At 41.6% G+C, this 26,016-nt stretch overlaps 1 protein-coding gene across 1 annotated transcript in view; it reads right to left on the bottom strand.

The window, feature by feature from the left end:
* The window catches only part of LOC122881114 (collagen alpha-6(VI) chain-like), a 59,378-nt gene that overhangs the window by 19,760 nt on the left and 13,602 nt on the right, over positions 1–26,016 (bottom strand). The window contains exons 3-16 of the mRNA XM_044206880.1: positions 16,209–16,313; positions 15,277–15,864; positions 14,462–15,019; positions 13,344–13,958; positions 12,634–13,194; positions 9,653–10,210; positions 8,360–8,938; positions 6,813–7,379; positions 6,351–6,700; positions 5,696–5,774; positions 4,026–4,171; positions 2,013–2,105; positions 1,535–1,588; positions 957–1,028 (exon numbers count right to left, since the gene is read on the bottom strand). Coding sequence (XP_044062815.1) covers positions 957–1,028; positions 1,535–1,588; positions 2,013–2,105; positions 4,026–4,171; positions 5,696–5,774; positions 6,351–6,700; positions 6,813–7,379; positions 8,360–8,938; positions 9,653–10,210; positions 12,634–13,194; positions 13,344–13,958; positions 14,462–15,019; positions 15,277–15,864; positions 16,209–16,313 — 4,925 coding nt within the window. The remainder of the gene's footprint in view (positions 1–956; positions 1,029–1,534; positions 1,589–2,012; positions 2,106–4,025; positions 4,172–5,695; positions 5,775–6,350; positions 6,701–6,812; positions 7,380–8,359; positions 8,939–9,652; positions 10,211–12,633; positions 13,195–13,343; positions 13,959–14,461; positions 15,020–15,276; positions 15,865–16,208; positions 16,314–26,016) is intronic.

Here is a 26,016-nt window from a genome sequence, read left to right as displayed (position 1 = left end):
TTGAGAAATATAAACATGTTTTTCTACAAAATCCTGTTTTAAAATGTAACAAAAGAAGCCAAAGTTCTCAAATATTAAAAGTTGTCTAAACACAGCTAAAGAACTTTGCCTGAATAAAATAGTCTAAAACTGGCAAATCAAAGTATAAGTTAACATAATCTCCGCAGTACAGAGCCCCCCAAAGTTATAAAAGATTTTTTTTCATCAAACAAGATCAATACTGTATATACTATATATACTATATCCTATGTGCACAAGATACTAAGTTGTGCGCATAAGTTAATATGATCTTTCGGGGCTCTGTAAACCAGACATTCAATGCCCCCTTTTGGTGCTTTTGGTAGTTTTGATACTCGGTGCAATGAACACATTTTCACTGGTACCAAAAAAGTAATAATCAGACCCAGATATGAAAGCAAACGGTTACAGTCTTTTAAGGCATTGACAATATAAGCTTTTACAGTAGCAGTAATTGTAGTAGTTGTAATATTAACATAGTCACACACAGTAGAGTAGGGGAAGCAGTTTTAGTAGTAATCAACTTTGTAGCAGCAGTAGTAACAGTGATGGTTAACAGTAGAAGCATTAATAGTAATCCATAGAAATAATTTAAATTGATTTTTAATAATTTTCTACTGTTGGTTGGACAAAACAAGCATTGTGAAGGTATCACTTTGGGCTCTGACGGCATTTCTCACTATTTTCAGAATTTTTACAAACCAAACAATCAATCGATTAATGGAGAAAATAATCAGCAGATTAATCAGCACGATTTATATACATAACATTGCTTCTTATATACATCTTTATGCTGATGATTCTATGTTATACTATAGTATAATAATACCAAACTGTAAAAAATACTCTGTTATCTGCATTTAAATGTTTTAAATAAGTAAAAGTAAAAGTCAAAGTATAATCAGGAATCTGAATACTTCCTCCACCACAGACTGTACCTTCTGTCCTCTGGCTCCAGGACAGCCCTGGAGGCCCTGAGGTCCACTTGGCCCAGGAGGCCCTCGCTCACCCTGCAACAACCAAACAAAGTGATCAGAGACACAGCAGACTACGCTGGAGTCCAGAAGGTACCAACAGGTCCAGCTAACACTGTTTCATATTGTAAATCTCAAATATAAATGCATTATTTTCTGTGTGTAACAGAAATGTTTTCAGGACTTCAGTACAGATTTCAGCAGCAGACTAGAAATCATTCATGACCATCAAAAACCAAAACATAAAAATAAAAAAAATAAAAAAAAGATAGTACTTAGGTTACCACATGGTTCTGCCCATTTGCTCCCACTGGTTTATCAGTTAGTTAGCATGATATTTCAACAACATGTTAACACATTTCAAAGAAATTCAGTAGAAAGTAAGCAGATAATTGTATTTTTTATAAAATACCCAGACTTTTAAAAAATGCTTCCAGGCTTTTCACCACTCCTCCTAGTTTCATACCATCTTGACCAAATTTGGTATAAAAAGAGTAAATGAGTAAACACAGTATGGATAAACTGACTGAAGAAGCACTTACAATGACTCCCTCCTCTCCCGGGAAGCCTGGTTGACCCTTCTGTCCAGACTCACCCTGTTTATAAAAACACACACAACAATATCAGGGGCAGAAAAAAATCAAGTAAAGCAGCTAACTTTATGCCTGTCTGCCTTCTAAAACTGCATCTGAGCAACCAATGTCCTTGAGGATAATAAGGCTGACTGTTGACCTCCTGTACTATCACTTTATGAATACATAAAATATTATCCCCCAGAGGAGAATAGTAAAAAATGTAGACATTTAAGTTTAACCTTAGAATGCACAGAAAAAGGGCTTAAAGTGAAGTCTGACATCCTCTTCTTTGAAATATCAAAAGTTGAACCAGACCTGTTGCTTACTTTATGAAATCACTACAAGTGTCTGCTGGCTCTCAGCCCAGACCAGCCTTCTTATTGCTTTTGACACAACGGTTTTAACATCCTGTATAAAGTTAAAAAGGTGTGTGCATTCCAGTCACCTTTATCCCCGGTTTGCCTGGAGACCCATGGATGCCTTCATGTCCCGAACATTTGCACATGACGTTGCAGCACTCCCTATCTGACACCATGTCCTGCAGAGAGACAGAAAGCAGAGGACAAAATAAAAAAACAATGCAAATTTCCTGGTTTCTTTATACGGTCCTTATTTCAAAAAGCAAACAGTAACAGACAACATGTAAATCAGACAGCTTTGAAGTTGTTGGAAGGTGTATTTTTTCAGTTTTGATCAATCTCTCTCTATAAATGACAAGTCTTTTTTTGTATACTTGCAAACCATATATAGTGATAAAATAACACCGTGAGATTACTTGACTTTTTTCTGACATAAATTAAACTATTTCAACATTTTCTGAGAATCAAGTGTTGTTCTCATGATAAGACGTACTAAATCTGAATACTACCTGTCACCACTCTCTAAGCATCAGAGTAATGCAGCTTCATTCTGGAAAACTGGAAAAAGTCTTAAGAAAATCACTCAACTTTACTACCTTTGCTGATGGAACTGGTCCGATCACAAACAAACAGATATTGCAGAAACCTTTAATCATCATTTTCACATTCCTCTCCTGACAGCACTTTTTCCCTTTCGACTTTTCAGTAATTATGAAGTATGCAATATCAAGATTACCATCTGCCTTTAATGTTCTTCAGACATCTCAGCAGGATCTCAAGCTTGAACTGAATGCTGACAAGACAAATGTCATAATTCCAGATCGCATCTCCGTGCCATCCACACACTTAACGGTAGTGAAATTGAAATTGTCCAATCTTATAAATAAAATAATAATAATAATAACACAAAAATGGGTTTCTTTTATTGGAATAAAGCACGCCTCTGTTTTGAGGACAGGAAATGATTGTACAGTCAACCATCATGTCTGTGCTTTGGAGAGATCCTTTATTCTCATGCTGCTCGCTCGACCTTAAAAACAACTTGATGCAGTTCATCGTTGTGCTTTGCATTTCATTTCAGGAGATAAAGATCGTACTCATCACGGTGAACTATATGAAAATCATTCCATCATTTTTATTTATAAAGGTCTCCTGCAAAAGCTGCCTCACTATATCACTTCTCAAGTTTAAAACAACTGCTCAACAGAGCAGATCTCAACTCTACTTAGCCTCGGGTAAATACTGACCTTGGTCAGACGGCCCTCCACTACTTTGCACCTTATAAATGGAATAAATTACAGAGGATTGTAAAACTTGAATGTCTCATTCCACTGGCCGATTTTAGACTTTTAACTTCAAATCTATTTAGTGACGTCTGTTATTGTCTCTGATGCTGACGTGCTTTTGTTATGTCTGACTTTTCTTTGTATTTTATGCGCCTTTGTTTGTCTGGTTATGTTTGTTGTATGCATTTGTCCTTTAGTTTTGTCTAGCTATGTTTGTTTTACTTTCTATCTGCTGTACTCAGTTCGTTCTTGCAAAAGAGATCTTGATCTCGATGAGATTACCTGGTTAAATAAAGATTATGTATATTTTATAATCATGTAGAGATCTATCCAATCAGAGCAGAATAAGTAAATACAAAGTTCAAACCCTGTTCAATCAACAGAATGGGTGGAGGTTACATCCTACAATCTGACAATCAACACTCCGACCTCATGCACTGATTAGCCAGGTGTGTGGAGGTGTGACAGTAAGTGGGAACCCTACTTCTGTCACTTTTTGTTAGAACCATTGAATGCAACGCCATGAATGTCTTCAAGGAGAGACTGTCTGGAAGGGTGGGCCGTTTTCCGCATTTTTACGATTCATGAAAGACTATAAAGTCACACAAAAGACAGAGTTGTTGGAGAGAGATCAGGAGGGGGGCTACGACAGCAGACTTTTCACCCTGACTTCCAGCATATCCATTCAGAACAGGTAGAAGCAGTCTGACTTTATACGTGGTCAGACGACACGTCCTAACAACTAGTTTCTTGAAGCAGACTGAGGCCTTGAAGCTGTTCTACCTGTGGTTAGCAGTGACATGAACGACTCACAATCTGTTTGAGGATGGTGCTGCCGACGCTCGGCATGCCGATGCTGAGAGGAAGCTTGTAGCCGAATCCTCGACCAAACTCCACCTTCTGCAGCTGGGCGGGGTCACGCACTCCCTCCAGAGCCACAGTCAGCAGAGCGCTGACCCCTGCACACAATAAACAAAACAGCAGACTGTAGGCTTACTGTCTTAAAGCAGCTCATGTGTTATTTCTCCACAAGCATAGTGCCTTAAGGCACTCCAAAAAATGAAATGTTGGATTTCAAATAAAGTAATTGGGTTGGGTTAGTAAGTGGCTCAGTGCAAGGGTTTAGGAACTTCTAAATGCTTGATTTAAGGATGTCTCATGCAGATTCTCAGGATTGGGATTAATGGGCATTTTTTGATGGCTTGCTGTGATGTATATGGAACCTGATTTTTTTCCGACCCTTTGTTTGTTTGCGCTGGACATGACATCTGTAAATAACGCCCCAGTGAGCTCTGTTAAAACACTGGAGCATCTCCAATCGCACAGCATTGGGAGCGACTGAACCACAGAGCAGAGTTCCTATGTTGACTGAAACCTTTTTTGTTCATGCTGGAGATGAAGAGGGGCTGTCTAAATCCTATCCAAACCTTTGTGCCACAGTAGATCCACACTGACACTCCTCTCTCCACGGATTTTATATAAAACACTATAGGACATACTCAATATTACGGTATAGTAAACGATCAGAAATTATGATGCAGGCTGTATTTTCTAAGGCAGAGCTGTTCGGCTGCCAAACATATTTAATGCTTTAAATATGCTTTAATATATTTTATGTATGCTTAATGTGTAGGCTAAGGCCTGCTGTAACGTTCCCACAGAATTTCGACTCGGACCCAGCATGTGCTTCTTATAACAAAGCTCCTCTTTGATAATTGAATCACATCCTCTTAATAATTCAACAGCAACCAGGCAAACATATTTCTAAGGAGGAGAAGAACGAGGAAATAAGAAGAAGAAAAACACACGTGCTGTACAATGGCAACATGCAGCCATTATGAAAGTTTTAGGGCCGAAACAATAGCACAAATGTCAAGCGTTCTCTGGATCCAGCTTCTACGATGTGAGAATTTGATGCTTTTCTCTGTTTTATATAATTGGAAATTGAATCTCTTTGGGTTTTGGCTTGTTGATCGGACAAAACAAGACATTTGAAGACGTTAGCATGGACTCTAGGGAACTGTGATGGACATTTCTTCACTATTTTCAGTTGTTTTTTTGCAGAAAGGACAAGAGCGCGACTCGCAAGAGTATGTACACATTGGTTGAAAGGAGATGTTATGTGGGGACTGGACTGAGCCTGTGAGTGTGCCGACCACTGGTGCTTCATTTAAAAAAATATTTTACAATTACCTGCATGACACTTTTTACCAAGTAAAGGTGGGAGGGGAAGTAGGAGAGGGAGAGGCCAGAAAGACGGAAAAAGGAAGTAAGGATAAGGGAAAAATATAAGAAGCGAAGAAAGAGGGGCTAAAGAGATGAATGAAAGAAACAACTACAGAAGAGCAAAGGGAACAGGAACGGAAAAATGGAAGCGTTAGTTTTGGGATGACTCCAATAAAGAAATGATTAAAGAAGGGGGATTAATTCTACTATTTCTACTTATCAGAAAATTGGAAACAACTCTGGCTCCCAATTTTTACCAGACTGTCGCAGCAGCTCTGATTCATGCTTCAGTTTCATCACGTCTTCATCGAATCCGTCTGTGAAGATCACCAGCACCTGATGGACGAGGTTAGTCACATGTTAGACTGCTTTTAATGTGAGCGTCCTTGGTAAGAATCACCTCTTTCTGACAGGTCTGCAAACTATTACACTTAATATAGTGATTCACAGTGGGGAGATAGTAACCCATCCTGCTTTTTGTCCTCATGTATGTAAACTAAGGCAACACTTTGCATGGTGATTACATGTTTGTAATGCAAACAGACATGGCACAGACATTAATGTCCCCCTCAAGGTGAATTGTAATTGTGGTGATCCTCTGACATCTAGCACCATCATCAGGTTAACATTTCACTATGTCCAATGTCCACTAACCTAATGACATTCCCATCAGCCTCAGTTGTACGTTGTGTTTATTTCTAATTAGTATATTTTGGCATGCTAATATGCTAGACCATGATTGTGAACATGGTAAACATTATACTTGCTTAACATCAGCATGCTAACATGCTGGCAGAACGTAAACTATGGCCACAGAATGAGGAAGCATTTGCCACCTCAAGATAACTTCATGATGAATAAATGAAAACACAACTAAGGATTTTGCGGGGTTGCAAGCTGTGTCACTCTCACCTTCACACCAGCGTTGGACATTTCAAACCTCTTGTTGAAGGATTTCAGCAGGGCAGTGTTAAAGTAGGTAGGTTCCGACATCTGCAGGGTCATGACTTTCTTCACCACATCTTCGTTGTAGACTTCAAAGTTTGTGTCGTACAGGGAACGTCCATCACGATCCACCACTTGGAAGGCAATGTTGGTATTGACAGGTTCCGTCACGCAGCACAGGCCTTGTACCGAGGAAACGTAATGGACGATCTCTGGCAGGAAGGTCTGGAGCTTGGTGTGGCCGCTGATCAGCATCTCACCAGGAGCTCCAGTTCTTCGAGAAATATCAAAACCCATGGCGATGTCTATGCTGCAGCCTGTAGCAAAGGGAAATATGTCTTTACCTTTGGCAGTCATAGACACAGAGGAATATGGTGGGAAAGAAGGGGAGACAGACAGAGAGGCAAAGTCACACTTTTAAAAACTCACCAGGGGGATCTGTGGGGGTTTTGCAGATGGTGTCGACCACCTTTTTCTTGATGTTTATCAAGCTGTTGAAGTTCTGCACAGTAAACAGCCTCTCCGGAGTGCCAGTGATCTGCAGGAGCTGAAGGTCGTGGACGTCTCCAACACCGATGACCAACACCTCGATCCCCAGAGCCCTGACACGATCAGCCGCGTCCTCCACGTCATCATGAGAATCGCCATCTGTTATCAACACCAGATTCTTGGGGACCAAACTACGGCCGCCCCGTAACGTGTTGAAGTAATCCTTAATGTGATCCAAAGCCTTTCCGATAAAGGTGTTTCCACCCCGGTATTCCATATTGTCGATGTGTATGATCACATCCTCCTTCTTGGAGTACTTGTCGAGGTCAAACTCATGTTTAGGATTATCGCTGAACTGTGCAAGTCCAACATGCACAGACTTTTCACTGACATTAAAGCTGTTCACTACTTCTTTCGTGAAGTTTATCATGATTTTGTAATTGTCTCTGGTGATGCTGCTAGAATGATCGAGTAGAAAGACCAGGTCGGCCTTATCTTTCTCGCAAGCTGCCAAAGCAAAACAAGAGAAAGGCATTTGTCCACATTACTAATAAACAAGTGTGCTGTGAAATGATCACTGTATACTGTAGCATAATTTATGTTTGGCCACACCACACTCTCAACTCCCTAACTTACAGTGGTTTGAGGTCTCGCCATTCTCTGCTATTGACAAATATTGATCAAGCTGAACACACAAAGTGGGACAGGTGCAAAATTCTTGCCCATCACAGAGACCAGTAGCGATATCTCCGGCTTGGTTGGGGGTTCCAGTAAACTAAATTGGCAATGTTCACTGGTGGGAAGCCAATGAGAGATGTTATGAACTGTCTCACCAGAGAATCGTGAGTCAAAGAATGTGACCAATATGTGTCTCTTGGGGTCCACAGATAATCTGGCATGCAGGGATTTTTTCCATCTTTCCCAGCTCTACCCACACCTGATCAGGTGGATCAGCTGTGTTCAGCTGATAAAAAGCTGGAAGGCACATTTTTTGTGTGCACTGTTGAGTGCATTGAGTGACCAAACATAAATACTGCTTAATTACGCATTCATATGTTGTATGAAGTACCATCATGCAAAAAGGGCCTGGTGTTGGGGGAAATGATTCCCATAATGTAGCAGTTTGTGCCAAAAAATTATTAAATTGTGTACTCAGCTTAGTAATTCAAACCCAGAACAAAAATATGAATTCCCTCCAACTGACAGCATTAAGTTGTCACCTTCATTCCCTTTGTCCCTGGCATGTCTAAGGACCACTTGGAATTAATGGCTTTTTGGAATTCGTAGAGTCAAACAATTATAACTGTCAGCATGGTCAAAGTTTAAGTGTGAAATACGTATTTTGTGAGTTTGCTGAACTGACCCATTAACCCCTTGTAGCTAAAGCTGAATTCAGAAGATGTGGGACACCTTTTGGCACTATGAACCTTTACATCTTAACTTGATGTGCGTATCAGCGTCATAAATGCGCCATGATACACTCTTACCTGGCTTAGTGGAATTGCAGAGGACAGAAGAAATATTCTTGTACAGAGTTTCTAAGGCCTCAAAATTGTCCACATAGAAAACTTTGGATATGTCGCCACCAGCCATGGTCTCCAACTGGTCCCTGATTGCTTCTTTCACTCCGATACTGAAGACGGTGATCTGGTTGTCTCGCAGTGCATCAGATGTCGGCTTTAGTTTGTGATGGTCGGTGGCATCCCCGTCTGTGATCACCATGAGAATCTGAGGCACCTTCCGTTGTTTCCGGCCGCCATGTTTAGTGTTAAAGAACTCTAATGAGTATGCCAAGGCCTTGCCTGTGTAGGTGTCTCCTCCTGGTGGCACCAAATTTGTTATTGCTTTAAGAACGCCTTGTCTGGTGTCATAGGTGTTTAGAGTAAAATCCAACTTTGTTTCAGTGGAGTAGAGAATGACCCCAAAACGAGTCAGGTCCTTGCCAACTGTGGTTTGGTTCACTATTGACTGCATAAATGTCTGCATGCTTTTGAACTCTGTTGAATCTATGCTTGTGGACCCGTCCACCAGGAAAATAATGTCAGCTTTCTCTATCTTCTTACATTCTGGTTGAAGAAAAAAGATAAGGAGCAAAAGGATGGGTTAGCAGGGAAAGTAAAGAACTGATTAGTTCACATGACAAAAAAAATCAGTAACTTAAAATATCACTCAATTATTTTATGAGATACACGTGATTGATCAAATGAAAAGTTAAATGGCAAGATAAAATCAACTTAACCTCTGTGTTAAGTACAGAGATATGTCTAGGATGTGTTTAGCTCAGCTTAGCACTAAGACCAAGCTGTTTTATTTGTATGTTGGATCTTGGCAAGCTAATCACCAATCCATTCTGCAGTCAGCTGGGTTTGTTGACAGTAAAGTTAGGGCAGAGCACTCAAACCTGGCAACCCCACTATGGGGACAGGACTTTTGAGATATGGCATGCAGTAACTACGCCCAGCAGATGTTTGTCAACAATTAGCTCCAATGCTAGCTGCTAAAATTACTAATTAAAGACTCCTTTGAACAATTTTATTTCACCTGTTCAATAATCAAGATATAACATGTAAATCATTCAGCTCTCACACAGCATTTGTGCTGAGATATCAATAGGTGCAATACATGGATATGTTGTTAAACAAACTGTAAAACATTTTCTTGCTTATTTGAACAGAACAGACTAATTTAGAGCAAACTGAAAAACCTAAAACCTCAATGCTTTTATAAACTCATACTCTGGTTGTAGTATTTTTTTTGGGATATTCCCATACTGCTCTTACCTCTCGTTGGATCGCAGATCTTCAAGGCCAATTCGCTCTCCAGGGCCTTCAGCGCATCAAAGGTCCTCCCAACATATATCCTGTCCAATGAACCACTGAGCTCTAACAGCTGGGAAGATTCAGCTTTCCCCACTCCAATGGCATAGACCACCACTCCCTTGGCCCTCAGAGCTGCAGCGGGGCCTTTGACCTCGTCTTTGGCCCGGCCATCGGTTATCACTATCAGCTTCTGACTCAGATTAGGACGCCCTCCTCTGGTTGCATCGAAATACTTCGACACCTCTGTGATGGCCTTTCCTGTGTGCGTGCCTTCACTCATCTGCTGCATATCATTGATGACTTTTTCCATTTCCACTTTGCTGTAGTAGCGGTTGAGGGGAAACTCTAGTCTTTGGATGGTGCTGAACTGCATGACACCAAAATGCACCTTATTCTGCCCGATGATGGACTTGTTAATGGTAGATATCATGAATTCTTTCATTTTCTGGAAGTCTTCTGGATCGATGCTGTCAGAGCTATCAGTTAAGAAAAAGACGTCAACCGGTATGTCTTTGCAAACTGTAGACAGAGAACACAGAAATGTTATGGTGAAATGGTGTTCCTCTTTCCCCTCTTTTCTTGCTTGCAGGCAATAAGACAAGCTACTAGGGATGTTAATTTTAAATGACTAGTTATTAAAAGGCATGTGTTTTTCTAGAACTAAAATTGGTACCTTTGGAAGGCATTGTTTAAATGAGCAGTTCTCAAATGAACCCTTTGCCCAAATTAGTGAGAATCCACTTGTGCAGTGAAAGAGAGAGTCCACAAATAACTGAAGGGCCTAGCTAAGGTTAGGATCGCCGAATGCAAATGAGTGCAAGCTTACTTTGTCTGCTTTACTATGTGACAGTGGTTACCAAGGTTAAGAATCCATTTCAGTTCAATTACTCTTCCTCGCCTGTTCGTTCTTTTTCTGTGGCTCCGTCTGGCCACTACACTTCCAGCCTGACAACATAACCTTACTCAATAGCGGTTCACCCCATTTGTCTAGACATGGTAATGTTGGATGGCATAGTTTATGGTGAGACATGAGTGGACATAAATTTGCCCAGAGCAGCTTGAATTGAGGTGAGATCTAAATGTTTTAACAAAAGCAAAACATTTGCATTTAACCCAAGGTTTGGGACTCCATTTCATGAAGTATACAATAACAGAAAGAATTGAAGTTTTGAGGTCTATCAGAGACTGAGCTGTCACCTGAACACACACACACTCTGCACCTGCTAGCAACATACACACCTACAGTCAACATATTGTCTGTTCGGGATGAATAAACAAAGACTGTAAAATTACCCCAGCATTCAAATTCCTGCGAATAACTCAAAATCCACAGTCCTCGTTCTGTGCAGAAATGCATTCTTAAATTCAGCTGAAGCTAATTTGAGGCTTTGGCCTCAAACATACCGGAAAATCAGTATCGGCTTATATGTTACCCGATACGAGCCGACATAAAACTGTTTTCTTTTCAGTATAATAGACAAAGAAAGGCCTGGGTTGATACATTTGTGTCATTACAAAGTTTATCCAGCAGAGTGCGCTGTTCCTACAGTGGTATCAGCATCACATGACAGAAGAAGCAACTCTCAAGAATTCCTCACGCCACTGAAATACAGCTGGTGTCAGGAAATTTAACAGCCACCTCACTAATGGTTAAAACTATAAACCAGCACAAAAATGCCTACTACCAACATAAACCACCATGTTCTGAACAGACTCATTACAAACACTAACAAAAAGCTGAGTGCTTTCAGTACCAGGCAGTGCATGCTGGGAAGTGTGGGCCGTCGCTATGGCTACAGTACTCCCAGCACAGCGCAGCACATCTATTAGTGTAGCAGATGTAGTGTAGTCAAAGCGGTGTGTTCATGGTAGGCTGCTAACTAGTTTGTGAAATACATTGCTGGAAAGTTAATAAACAATGAACCCATCATGTTCCCCTTTCAATATAACTCCAATATAACCCTGTCCCTGACAACTGTCACGTCACTCATGCTCATCACAACTGTTTGCTGTGTTAGCGAGGCAGCTAGCCAGCTATAGTTAGTCAGTCAGTAGCAGTCAGTCTGCAGCTCAGCAGACGACAATCCGGTGGTGGTTTGAGTCTTTTGACTGTTGTCTACGTTGTTACCTAGCTGGTGAGATTCAGTGCTGGAAATAAAATAAATAACATCCCCATGTTGGAGTCAAAGGAGCCTGTTTTCACCGGATACGTTGAACGTTTAAACCAGAGGCGCTGTTTATCTCTTGACTCTGCAGCAGCGAACCATGAGTTAAAGTTTGTGGCCGCTACATTAACAGTGAAATTTTGCTACAGATGACATGTTTTGATTAGCAAAAAAAAATTGTTTCTGATTGGAGTTCAATCCTTTTAAATAATGGTTCAGAATTGGAAAAAAGCTGCAGCATGAATCTCAGAGCTCAACAGAGCAAGTTAGAAAATATGTGGCTTAGAAGGGAGCAGTGGTGGAATGTAAGTACATTTAATACTGTACTTTAGTACAGTTTGGAGGTACTTGTACTTTACTTGAGTATTTCCATGGCGTTTTCTGCTACTTCAGTAACTGACTGATACCAAACAGAGCTGATGTTTATTTAACTATTTATTTATTCTTTATTTTCTCTGTGTTAATTTCTAGAATCGGTTGACAATGTATATGTTAAATTATTATTAAAAAACTACAGCTCCCATACAAATGTACCCACGTTCAGCTGGTGACATTTAACCTGTGACAGTCCAGGGAGATGGTTTTCGTTAAAAAAATGCCAAAAGCAGAAATATTAAATGAGCAATCATAGTAGTATTTTTTTACCATCATAATGCACGTTATGGAAACACAACTAATGTGATTTTAAATTAGTTTTTCTTTTTTTCTCAGTTTCACTTCAGCTCTCCATATGATAGATATGCATTTTACAGTCCAGTCTAGTTCGCTTTTACTTACTATCTGGAGAACAGATGTCTGTGATGATGTCATTGTTGATGGACTTCAGGGCATCAAAATTACTAACAAAGAAAGTCCTCTCGGGGTCGCCAGCAATCTGTTCCAGCTCAGTCACGTTTGAATCTTTCACCCCGACGGCATAGATGACGACATCCTGTGCCCTCAAACTTTCTGCAGGAGCCAAGACCTTATCGGAGGATTTTCCATCGGTGATGACGATCAGGTACCGTGGGACATTGTGACCACGAGTTCTCTTTGCGTCTTCAAAGTAGGGTCCCATGGATAATAGCGCTTTTCCTGTGTTTGTCCCACCTCCTTTGTGTGCAATACCCTTCACAGCTTTCTCCAGTTTAACAACATCTGAGTGGGTTGTCAGGTCAAATTCCAAAGTTGCCGCATCTGAGTATTTAACAAGCCCCATGCGGACATGGTGTGGCCCAATACGGAAGACATGAAGAAACTCAATGATGAACTTCTTCATGTCATAGAAGTCTTCGTTACCAATGCTTCCTGAGTCGTCCATCAGGAAGAAGATGTCTGCTTCATCCTTTTGTTCACATGCTGGAGAGGAAAAGCAACTAGAAGAGTTAGTTCTTTTCACATAATCAAAGAGAGAGTAATACAATCTTTAAATGTTGACTTTTTGCGTTAATAAAGGATGTCAATATTCACGTAACCAAAGATGACTATCAAAAAACACTGGTTCAAACCTTCTTTGATGTTTTCTGTGGTTGTACTGATTGTGACAGCTTGGTGAATGATGCTACTGCACAGGGTTTTCTGAAGGCTCTGCTTCAGGGGTTTAAGCTTGGTGAAACTTTTCTCAATAAAAACGTGCTGATAAGGGGGGTAAGACGCCATCTCTATCAGTTCGGCCTCGTTGGCATTTTCGATTCCTACAGCGTAAATGGTGACACCAGCCCGACGAAGAGCGATTGCCGCTTCGCTCACAGAATCCTGGGATTTACCGTCGGTGATCACTATTGCCACCTGCTGGACACCCTTCCTGCTTCCCTTTTTCTTAATGAAGAGTTCTTCCTGAGTGAACTTTAGGGCAGCTCCAGTGTAGGTACCACCTCCATTGTAAGCGAGGATCTTGATGAACTGCAGGATTTCGGCCTTGTCATTGAACGTGTCGAGGTAGACCTGTGCTGTGGGCCTTTCGTTGTATGTAACAATGCCTACTCGGACGTTAGACGGACTGACATCCAGGCCGCTCACAATTGAGTGCAGGAAAGAGCGCACCAGCTGGAAGTTGTCGGTTCCAATGCTTCCCGACTCATCAACAATGAACACGATGTCTGCCACATTGGCTCCTTTGCAATCTGTGAAAGGAGTGTAATTAGTTAACTTGAGCCATCTGCTACATAATCATTCAAATAAATAAAAAAATAAATATATATATATGAAGATTAAATATATTACAGGAATACTCTATGTAATGCAGTCCCTAAAATTTGTGAGCTATTTCTTGATAACAGAGCAGTGAACTTGTTGATTATGGGTCTACAAGTGTCTAAAAGGCCGAATCAGTAAGTGTGATTTGGGGGAATTGCAGTTGTAAAGGCGGCTAGGTTGAAAACGGGCATACAATTGTTTAAAAATGTTTTTTAGAATCTACTTTACATTTAACATTAATTTCAACAGCATTCAATAACATTATTTCAAAATGTAGTACGAGTCAGAATGAATTCAATATAACTGAGAATGTCATTCTTTTTCCCCCTCACTGCCTGTAAAGCAGCTGTACAATGTCACTAACTGAAAAATGACAAAACAGGACATACAACTACCGGTTAGGTGGGTGATGGTGGATGATGTTTCTCACCTTCAGTAATGGTCTCCGGTTTCTCAATCATGATGACATCTTTTATACGAGTTAGTCTGGAAGAATCAAATGCATACCCAGGGCTGGCAAAACGGTCTATTACATCCATTGTTGCACCTGCGCTCATCCCAATGATAGTTATCCCTTCTGATTTGATCTTACGAGCCGCCTTAGACACAGGATCGTCTGAGTCTTTTGCACTCAAAACGACTAGGAACTGTCGGGAGCCTAGGTGTGCACGGCCCCCCGTCTCTTTGCTGAAAAAGCGAGTGCTAGCGTACTCCAGAGCACTGCCCAGGTTACGTGGCTCGTTGGATTCTGGGCGCAGGCGGAAACGTTTGACACCAACCAGGGTCTCCTGTTTAGTTTGATAAGCATTGAGAAAGAATTCGACGTTGGTATCTTGACCGTACTGGGCCAAACCGACACGGTAGGTGGACGCTCCAACATTCATTTGATTGATCACTTTGACAAGGTCAGATCTAAACACGGAGAACAGTCCTTGAGACATGCCATTGTCCACCAGGAAGAAAACATCTGCAAACCTGTCCACCAAAGCTGAAAGAAGACAAAAATAAAAACAATTCATTAATTAATAATAGAAAATATTACTTTTATTACAATACAAAACAAATTGTACACCGTAAGGGTTAGAAGCAGGGTGGGACAATCAATCTCTGGTTAAGATTCAAACAAACTCAGTACAATCTCAACCTAATAGACTGAAACCTTATTAGTAGCCACAGATGCTCTCAGCTTTTCTGCATTTCAAAAGATAGATTTTGGCTAATGTTTCCTCCAATCCTTTGCCTTACCTTCTTTCATTTGCCCCACAGAGACACATACAGTTTGCAGCAGACCCTCTGTCAGCCTCTGCAGAGCCTCGTAGCTATTTATGGTAAACAGGAAGCGATCTGGAGGCCAGTTGGCGATGGACACAAGCTGCTTTTGGTTGATTTGTCCCACCCCGATGCCAAACACAATGACTCCTTGCTGCCTCAGGCGCTGGGCGGGTGCTACCACATCATCCGTGGACTCTCCATCTGTGATGACCACAGCGATCTGAGGCACCCGTTGGCTGACTCGGCTCCCTGCGTCTTTGGTGAAGTACTGCGTCAGGAGGAAGTTGATGGCCTTGCCCGTTTCTGTGCCTCCTTTTCGGTAGGGAAGGTTTTCCACCGCAGCCAGCAGGGATTTCTTGTCCATGTGATCCTTCAGCAGGAACTCCTGGTAAGGATCATCACTGTACTGAGCCACGCCGACCCGAACTTTGTTGGGGCCGATGTCGAGGGCCTTGATGATGTTGCGGAGAAAATACCGGACCTCTTGAAAGCTATCAGTGCCAATGCTGGTGGAGCCATCGATTAGGAAGACGATGTCAGCCACGGTGGCATTTTCACACTCTGGACAGGATAAGAATAAGGTCAGCATTGCATGATACAAAGTCTCAGAGTAGCATTACAGGTCACAGTGTTACAAATTGTGATGTACGAATGAAACATTATTGAACGGATAGCTTTGCATAGTTTCACCAGTTGTGAGGTACACCATGAAAATTACTTTTTTAAATTCTTAATATCTTTTCTTTTCTACTCTTTCCTTGTTTGTAAACATGATGTTGAAATTGTAAAAAAAATCATTCACCATTTTTCTTTAAAATGGAAATGTACTTTACTGTCTGTTATTCACTTTACTTGACCTCACGTTTCGAAAAACACAACTTCACATGTTCTGTTTAAATACCCACCTATTGCCTGAGCAGCGATGCCATAGGAATACGCTGCGATGATGAGGAAGAATAGAAGACTCGTTCTTCCCTTCATGCTGGGACGGCTCGTGAGTTTCTGTCTTCCTACAACACAGATACAACAGGAGTTGGTTCAGAACTTTATTTTCTACACTGTGGAAAATTTAATTAAAAACAAGACAACTAAAAAGGAAAGAATCTTGATTTTCTTTAATGAAATTGGAAGCATCATTCTTCAAATTCAAAAATCACAGTCTGAAAGTTCAAGTTCAGAAAGACTGAGCTGAATGAGAGATTACAGAAGCTAGTGGAACGGAGGCTAGACGGGACGGGTCGTCATGTCTTCTGCTCTCTATGCAGTTTCACAGGTTGCTATGGAAACAGCTTTACATCCAACTTCATGTCCTGTCTGCAAAAGTAAGTAACTGACTATAATAAGTATAGTATATGACTATACAAGTATAGAGACTAATAACACAAACATAATTTAATTATTTAATTTACTTTTTGTTTGGGAAAAAGTTAAATGGGAAACAGATGAACTACAGCTGTTCAACTCCAGTCTAACTTCAGTCATGACTGTGTTCAAGTCACACTAAGCAGAGCCGCCCGTTTATTAAAATTATAATTGCATTAAGATTATTAATGACAAAACTATTGACCAAGTAAAAAAAAAAAAAAAAAAGCTGTAATCAATGCCACACAGGATCTGAGAGCAGGCAGGAAAACATCTGTTAAAGATATTTCGAAAACCAAATCCTGATTTGTGCACATTCTTCAGTTTTCAACACCTCCGTCACCACCATCTTTGGTCATATCTTTGCTACGGTTAAAGCTGCATCAATCTACATTTTCTATATTAACAGTGAGTAACAAAAATGTCTGTAAGCAGATTTTAATCACTTTCAGCATGTTGCTTTGGATCTCTGGACCATCTAAGCTAAAAACAGTATCCATCTGCATAACGCCATGCTCCCATCACAGTTACTTTACTCGCTTAAAAAGGATCCGTCTGGTGTTATGCCACATTTTTCTTACTGCTAAAAAATCCCATGTGCAGATCCAAGCAACGCAACACACTGTGTTAGTCCAACTCTCAGTACTTTCTGACTTTCTTACCCTGTCTGTGGCTCTCAAAATCCCAAAATAAGCCTTCCCTTACATTAATGACACCTGAAAGAATGTTTTAATCAATACCTACGTTCTGCAAAAGGTGAGTGAGCTAAAGTCAAATTTCACCCTTTCACTCCTGACTGAACTGACAAAATCCACATTATCTGTGCATTTTCCATCACTGCACACAAGTAAAGAGACATTCAAAGTAACTTACAGAGCTGCTGCTGCATCTGCTCCCTCTGCACCCAAACACAGGAGTCCCACTGTCATGCAGGGAGCTGCAGGCTCTGGATGATGAAGAAGAGGAGGAGGAGGAGGAGAAAAAAGGGTAGGACCAGCTGTCAGATTCCTCCTCCACCTCCCACCACATTGTGAAGGAGAGGTAGATGAACTCCATCCTTTTAATTTCTTTATGTGTGTATGTGAAACAGAGTTGGCTTGTGACAAGAGACGGATTTCAGAGGAATCTAACAAGCAGGGCTGCTGTTTCTGGCCATCTTGGTGGTCTAGACCAGAGGCGCCCCAGATAGCTTTATCTTCTCACAGCCAAATAGTGTAATGATATTTTAGTTTATCTCAACTTCAGGATTGGGTTGCACCAGCTCCATCACTAAGTCTGTGTCCTTCCTAAGTTCTAAGTAACTACTAGATCAGGTTGCATGACTAAAACTTAAGGAAACAGAGAGCCAAAGTGAAACCAGAACTTCTGGGTTCTGGTCGAGCGTCTGCGGTTAGTTCACGCGTCTGTAATAACTGCGGGACAGTCGAGCGTCTGCGGTTAGTTCACGCGTCTGTAATAACTGCAGGACAGTCGAGCGTCTCCGGTTAGTTCACGCGTCCGTAATAACTGCAGGACAGTCTGCGGTTAGTTCACGCGTCTGTAATAACTGCGGGACAGTCGAGCGTCTGCGGTTAGTTCACGCGTCTGCGGTTAGTTCACGCGTCTGTAATAACTGCGGGACAGTCGAGCGTCTGCGGTTAGTTCACGCGTCTGCGGTTAGTTCACGCGTCTGTAATAACTGCGTCGGCGCCTCTGCGGTTAGTTCACGCGTCTGCGGTTAGTTCACGCGTCTGTAATAACTGCGGGACAGTCGAGCGTCTGCGGTTAGTTCACGCGTCTGTAATAACTGCGGGACAGTCGAGCGTCTGCGGTTAGTTCACGCGTCTGTAATAACTGCGGGACAGTCGAGCGTCTGCGGTTAGTTCACGCGGCGTCTTAGTTCAAATAACTGCGGGACAGTCGGCGTCTGCGGTTAGTTCGTAATAACTGCGGGACAGTCGGCGCCTGCGGTTAGTTCACGTCTGCGGTTAGTTCACGCGCGTCTGTAATAACTGCGGGACAGTCGAGCCGTCTGCGTTTAGTTCATGCGTGTGTAACAACTGCGGGACAGTCGAAAGAAAGGCTGATGAAAGAAATGTTGAATGAGAGACTGCACTGAGTTACAGAAGCTGGTGGAACAGGGGCGAGACAGGAAGCGATGTCACGACTTTGGCCGTGTATAGTTTGACAGTTGGGGAAATACACCTTGCTTTCTTGTTGAGAGTTAGATGATAATTAGTTAAGTCTGTGTCCTTCCTAAGTTCTAAGTAACTACTAGATCAGGTTGCATGACTAAAACTTAAGGAAACAGAGAGCCAAAGTGAAACCAGAACTTCTGGGTTCTGGTCGAGCGTCTGCGGTTAGTTCACGCGTCTGTAATAACTGCGGGACAGTCGAGCGTCTGCGGTTAGTTCACGCGTCTGTAATAACTGCGGGACAGTCGAGCGTCTGCGGTTAGTTCACGCGTCTGTAATAACTGCGGGACAGTCGAGCGTCTGCGGTTAGTTCACGCGTCTGTAATAACTGCGGGACAGTCTGCGGTTAGTTCACGCGTCCGTAATAACTGCGGGACAGTCGAGCATCTGCGGTTAGTTCACGCGTCTGTAATAACTGCGGGACAGTCGAGCGTCTGCGGTTAGTTCACGCGTCTGCGGTTAGTTCACGCGTCTGTAATAACTGCGGGACAATCGAGCGTCTGCGGTTAGTTCATGCGTCTGCGGTTAGTTCACGCGTCTGTAATAACTGCGGGACAATCGAGCGTCTGCGGTTAGTTCACGCGTCTGCGGTTAGTTCACGCGGCGTCTGCGGTTAGTTCACGCGTCCGCGTCTGCGGGACAATAGTTCACGCACGCGTCTGCGGTTAGTTCAATAACTGCGGGGACGTCTGCGGTTAGTTCAGTTCACGTCTGTAATAACTGCGGGACAGCGGTTAGTTCGCGCGAGCGTCTGCGGTTAGTTCACGCGTCTGTAATAACTGCGGGACAGTCGAGCGTCTGCGGTTAGTTCACGCGTCTGCGGTTAGTTCATGCGTCTGTAATAACTGCGGGACAGTCGAGCGTCTGCGGTTAGTTCATGCGTGTGTAACAACTGCGGGACAGTCGAAAGAAAGGCTGATGAAAGAAATGTTGAATGAGAGACTGCACTGAGTTACAGAAGCTGGTGGAACAGGGGCGAGACAGGAAGCGATGTCACGACTTTGGCCGTGTATAGTTTGACAGTTGGGGAAATACACCTTGCTTTCTTGTTGAGAGTTAGATGATAATTAGATTAGAGCTAACTGGCTCTGTAGTTATTTCATAGTTGAACTTTCTTAAAGTGGAATTTAAATTTTAACTTGTAAAGAAATATACGTAAAGAAAAATCTAATAAACCGTAAATGTCTAATACATTGTTGGCTTCTTCCATTTTCAAATCTATTCTGCTTTAAAAAGGCAGAAACAGATGTCTGAGCCAGCACACACTTGGCAGAAACAGTGTGTGTGTGTGTGCGCGGAGGGCTTTATGTGGGAAAGAGTTAGTATTGGCCGCAGACTAGATATTCTGGGGGATTTCTGGAGAAGTTAACGCACTCTTTGTGGAGCAACAGTTAAGGGAGAACAGCTGCTAAATGTGAGACAATTCTAAAGAAAATCACTGAGTGTTTTCTGTGCCACATAGTGTGCTTTGATCACGTCATTCTGCCTAACTATACACTGAACACTGCACATATTCTTTATACTTCCTTAGTCAACATGTTGCACATTTCGGCACAAACTCTTTCATTTAAAAACAGATATATGGTTCATATTGTTTATAATATTTAGTCATATTTTTATTGTAACTTTTATATTTATGTTTCTTGACTTTTGCAGTACTTGCTTTTTAATTCTTTATTTTCTCTATGTTTATTGTTATGCACCAAAATGCCAAAACGAAACTTTGGATATCTTTTGAAAATGAAACGGCTATTTTTATAGTTATCATCATTACAATTATTTATTTATTAATTTTATATATCAGTTATAAGTTATTGCTAAGGTTGTGCCCTGATCTGCGTAGCTGCTGGGCTCTATCTTCACATCTCTGAGTGTGCTGTCCTCGACGGAAACTCTTAACTGCACAGTCGTAAATCGCTCGTTCCTGATCCAGACGTTGATCTGGATCCTTGTCCCCCAGGAGATTCAGCCTCTCCCGCAGTTAGCATGTTATCATGGCTCTCTCTCCCCGTGTGTTTGTTTCTCCTCTGCGTGAAGGCCTGTCCTCCTTCCAGGTCTCTGTGGGGGGAGACAGGTGGTCTGGCTCAGACCCTGCTTGGTGGGCGACACCTCAAGCTGCTGGATCCGTCCTCTTCACTTATGTTTTACAATCTACATTTTGTCATCTTAATACTACAATTTTCTGTTGTGAATCGAGGGTTCGAGGACAGAGGGCGCTGTGCAGATTGTAAAGCCCCTTGAGGCAAATTGTGATTTGTGATTCTGGAATCTGAGACCAACTGAAGAACCATGGGGTCCAGATTTCCAGTGAATTTCAGGACGGCTTTCCCACAAGAACACAATCTGTTGCTACATCATTAACTACAGAACTACAAAATTACTAAAATGATTGTTGTGCATTAAATGTAACAAGGCTAGTCTACAGCCATGCAAGCTGCTCTGTGAAGTTGAGCGCAGGCACAGTGGTGCGTTGAGCTAAATGCTAACATTAGCATACTAACACGCTCCCAATGACAATGCTAACATGCTGGTGATTACCAGGTATAATGTCTGCCATGTTTACCATATGTTGGTTTAGCATGGTTTAGACTTTGGAGTGGCCTGGTCAAAGTCTTGACCTGAATCCTATTGAGATGCTGTGGCATGACCTTAAAAAGGCCATTCATGCTCGAAAACCCTCCAATGTGGTTGAATTACAACAATTCTGCAAAGATGAGTGAGCCAAAATTCCTCCACAGCGCTGTAAAAGACTCACTGCAAGTTATTGCAAACGCTTGACTGCAGTTGTTGCTGCTAAGGGTGGAGCAACCAGTTATTAGGTTTAGGGGGCAATCGCTTTTTCACACAGGGCCATGTAGGTTTGGATTTTGTTTTCCCTTAATAATAACAACCTTCATTTAAAAACTGCATTTTGTGTTATCTAATATTTAAATTTATTTGATGATCTGAAACATTTAAGTGTGACAAACATGCAAAAAAATAAGAAATCAGGAAGGGGGCAAACACTTTTGCACACCACTGTATCTGCTCACAACAAATCTACCGTGGACGCTTACGGGAAACAGTTAGTTTGAAAAATAACACCGGCAAGAACAGAGGGGGCTTTCGTGTAACAACAAAACCAGTTGAGCTAACGTTAGCGTTGCAGTATGAAGTTCCGCAAAAGGCAACGTGAGAAAAAACTGTTTCCCACATCCAACCTACTACTCTGTTATTTTACTGGCTTCAAATGAGGCTTAACGTTCACACAATTTCTCTTGACTCTCCCTCAATATTACAACATTAGTCCAACATGGAGTACAATAGAAGCTAGCCACATCAGCCCCACAACATGCTACGGCCAAGTTCAACAGGCTGCAAAATAAATAGTAAAGCAACATAAAAATGTACAAACTTACAGTTTCCAAGTTTGAGGTAAAACCACATGTGCCACAGTAAAGCACATTAATTTTAATATACTAAAACATTTATCACGGTAATGAACTGCAAAATCCATGTCCATGCAGAATGTGACACCGGTGACGAAACCAGTTTACCACCACCCCTAGGCTGATGGGAACGTCACGAGTTCTGCAGGTAGTTGGCCAAGTGTTGGACACATTAACATGTCGACCTGATGGTGGCGCTAAATGAAACGTCAGAGGATCAGCAGAGTTATTACAGTTCATCCTGAGGGGAACATGAACGATGAAGCACGTTTCAGAACAATCCATCCAGTAGTTGTTGAGGTATTTCAGTCTGGACCAAAGTGGTGGACCGGCGGAAACCTACAGTCAACGCTGCTAGAAAGGCAAAAAAACAAAATAACTGAGGGCCAGTATGTTCTTAACAGAGTTTTCAAACTCTCAAATATCTATATATCGGTATTGGCCTCAAAAACACAGTACTGATCGGGCTCCAGTCTAAGTAACCACACTGTGGTTCATACAAGCCTTTAGGGAGTATTTTACAGATGCTGCTGCTTCGTTTTATAGCTTTCCAAGTAAACAACTAATTAGCACAATGTTACAAGCTACACACTGCAAGGCATTTTACCTGGTATGTGTACACGCAGTGCCAGATGGTGTTGCATTGTGCTGTGAAAAAGGTTCGGCCAGGAGGAACTTTTTGCCGGACGACCCTCGTGTTTTTTTGCCTGAGCTCTCTGTGGCGACTCCCTGCTGTGTCCTCTCTGAAATAAAACACAAAGACTGTGTTTTTGTGGTGTTGCCACAGTTTGAAAGGGTCTGTGAAAGAGCATGAGGGGGTAAAAGTGCCATGGCATGAAAAACAAACACTTTGACGTAAACATTAACAACAAAAGGACAATAGAGGATGTCCTGACGCCTCCTGGCTTCAATTATATTACATAGAGATGTCCTGAGTTGATCCTAATTATCACAGCAGACATATTTGAATGGATCGGTATTGGCTAAAATAATACAGATCAAAATCGGATCCTTTCTTTAGCGAACTCTGCGCCGTTTTGTCACCTCGGCCTGCTTGTTGCGGCGCTGCTCTCCTTAATGACAGCCGGCTCTACGGCGCAGCGTTTCACTGCAATGTGAGAGTGAAAATTACAGTGTGTTAATGTGAAAGATTATTTGATTGCACCTGTGACTGACACCCAGCAAAATTCTCTAAACTCAGATGGTTTCTAATCAGTTCTCCTCTCTCTTTGTCGTTTGCAAAGCTCAGTGTACAAAACATTCAGGTAGCTAGCAGCGTCTCATTTTAAGCCGGCGCAGACCGTCACTTTCACCGGTTAAAATGACAACCGGACATTTGCCGCATCATTCTCTTCTCTGTGTGATCACACATCCTGTTGCTGTCCATGATAAGGTCATAATGAGGTGACATGATTTCGACAGTAATGGATTATCTATCTGCAGTGACTCCTAAGTCCCTCCAAGTTGATTTTCATAGATATGAACTGAGACCAATGGCTGTGTGCCCAGTTACAAAAAAAAAAGGCTAAAAAGACAGTGATTTGGAGTAAATGGAATAAAACATGCAAAAACAACCATCAGGTTTTAGTTTAGTTTCCTCACAGTTCACATACTGTACAGCATAAACCGAGATGTGGGTGAGGTTTGTTCTGGAATCAGACTAAACAAAAAGACATTATGCTTCTTTTACACCTTAAAAAGACAAATCTCCTCTTCCAACGACAGAGGAGGGAAGTAACATACATATATTCATCTACTGAGGTTCTGCTACGTTAAGAATGTCTAATGTGTGAGACTTATACCAATACTTTATCAGCTGCTGGTACTTTGCAAACTATAATACATTTATTATAATAAAAGTATTAAAATAGGACGTGTTACCAGGGAATTTTTAAAACCGTAATAGGCTCAGAGATTAAGCAAAAATACCAAATTATTCTCTTGTTCCAGCTTCACAAATTTGAGGATTTGCTGCTTTTCTTTGTCGTATGTGACAGTAAACTGAATATATTTGGCTTTTGGACTGTTTGTCGGACAAAACAAGATATTTGAAGACGTTACCTAGAACCATTTTCCCACCATTTCCTGATATATATATATAAATAAAACTATTAATTGAAAATAATCACAAAATGAATCGATAATGAAAATAATCACTACTTGCAACTCTATCAGAGATTATCATTAAAACACTATGAGAATCTTACTTAAAACTTTGTTTTGAGACTAAAGCTTCACCCTGGGTTTGATCTGGCTGGGACCCCCCATGCTTCCCCTCCCCTCTCTTAGTGATAAAGGCTGAATGTGAAGGTGATCTTGACTTGGCTGATTTTCATAGATGTGACCTGAAACCAATGGCTGCCTGCCCAGTATGCAAAGAATAGCTTCAGATTTAATAAAGTTAAAGCAGTTTATTGTGTGCTTTGGCAGCTTTGTGATCATTACAGACTGTACTTGTTACTATAGTTCATCCTGCTGGTTTGGTCCACTGTGAATATTACAAAAATAGTCTTATGAAATCGTTTTATCTTTTTTGGATGGTGATACTGCTTCACCCTGTAGTCCATCAGTCTGTCCAACACTTCGTCAGCAGATATTACGATATCTTGATTTGGACCAAACCGTCATTAGGTTTTCCCCAGAGAAAGACCTCCTTAGATTTTAATGACCCCATGATCTGTCCTCTACCGCCACCCTGAGGACAAACTTTACATTTCAGTTCCGCTACTAAAGACCTCAAGAATAGATAAATCATCACTATGTTGTTCGTTCTGGCCAACACTTTCATATTGTGGCTGTAATGAACATTGCAGCCTGTAGGGGACGCTAACAGCCCTTTATACTGTCACTCTTTACCCAGCTCTGCATTATCTGCTCGGTGTTTTAACCATTGACGCCGTTACTGTTGGTATCTGTATCTGGTGGTATCGGTACACTTTAATTTCTTTGGTATGACTCATCATATGAAAGCATGTGTTTCTGTGTGAGCAGGGTGGGCGGGTGGGTGTGAGTATCAGGTCTGTGGCCAAGCAACAAACTGCGTCTGCAAACTTTCATCTGTCAACAGAAAAAACACAGAGCAGTGTTGTTTTATTTTTTAGGCTGCGTAGTCAGGGACAACAGATAAAACTAAAACTCTCAGCTCATTTACACTTTTCTGTTCATCAGTGAACATTTTACTAAGTAAACTAGTAAAATAAAAAATAAAAGCGTGTTTAAATATTAAACAAAAAAAGCTGTTGTTTTTGTTTTGTTAATGGTCCAGTGTGGAGGATTTAGTGGCCTCTAGTGGTGAAACTGCAGATTGCAACCATTTGAACGCCGCTCGCCTCGCCCTCCCCTTCCAAGCGTGCAGGAGAAACTACGGTGGCCATGAAACTCACAAAAAACACAAAAGGCCCGCTCTAGAGCCAGTGTTTGGTTTGTCCGTTCTGGGCTCCTGTAGAAACATGGTGGTCTCCGTGGAAGGGGACCCGCTCCCTCTGTAGATATAAAGGGCTTATTCTAAGGTAACGAAAACACAACGCTTCTTATTTTCAGGTGATTACACACTAATGAAAACCTACTTAAGAATATTATTTTCCATTTCTACCAATAGATCCTCCTGAAAGTTTCACACTGGAGCTTTTAAATTATATTAAAACTATTAAATATAGTTTAAAAAATTCTGGTAAAATAATCACATCTATTGCCTTAATTAAATTCTAAAAAAAACTTGGTCCTTCACCCCCCGCGGGTGGTCTCATCCT

Source organism: Siniperca chuatsi, linkage group LG9 (genome assembly GCF_020085105.1).
Source record: "Siniperca chuatsi isolate FFG_IHB_CAS linkage group LG9, ASM2008510v1, whole genome shotgun sequence".
Classification (NCBI taxonomy): domain Eukaryota; kingdom Metazoa; phylum Chordata; class Actinopteri; order Centrarchiformes; family Sinipercidae; genus Siniperca; species Siniperca chuatsi.
This window is presented reverse-complemented; position numbering and strand designations above follow the sequence as displayed.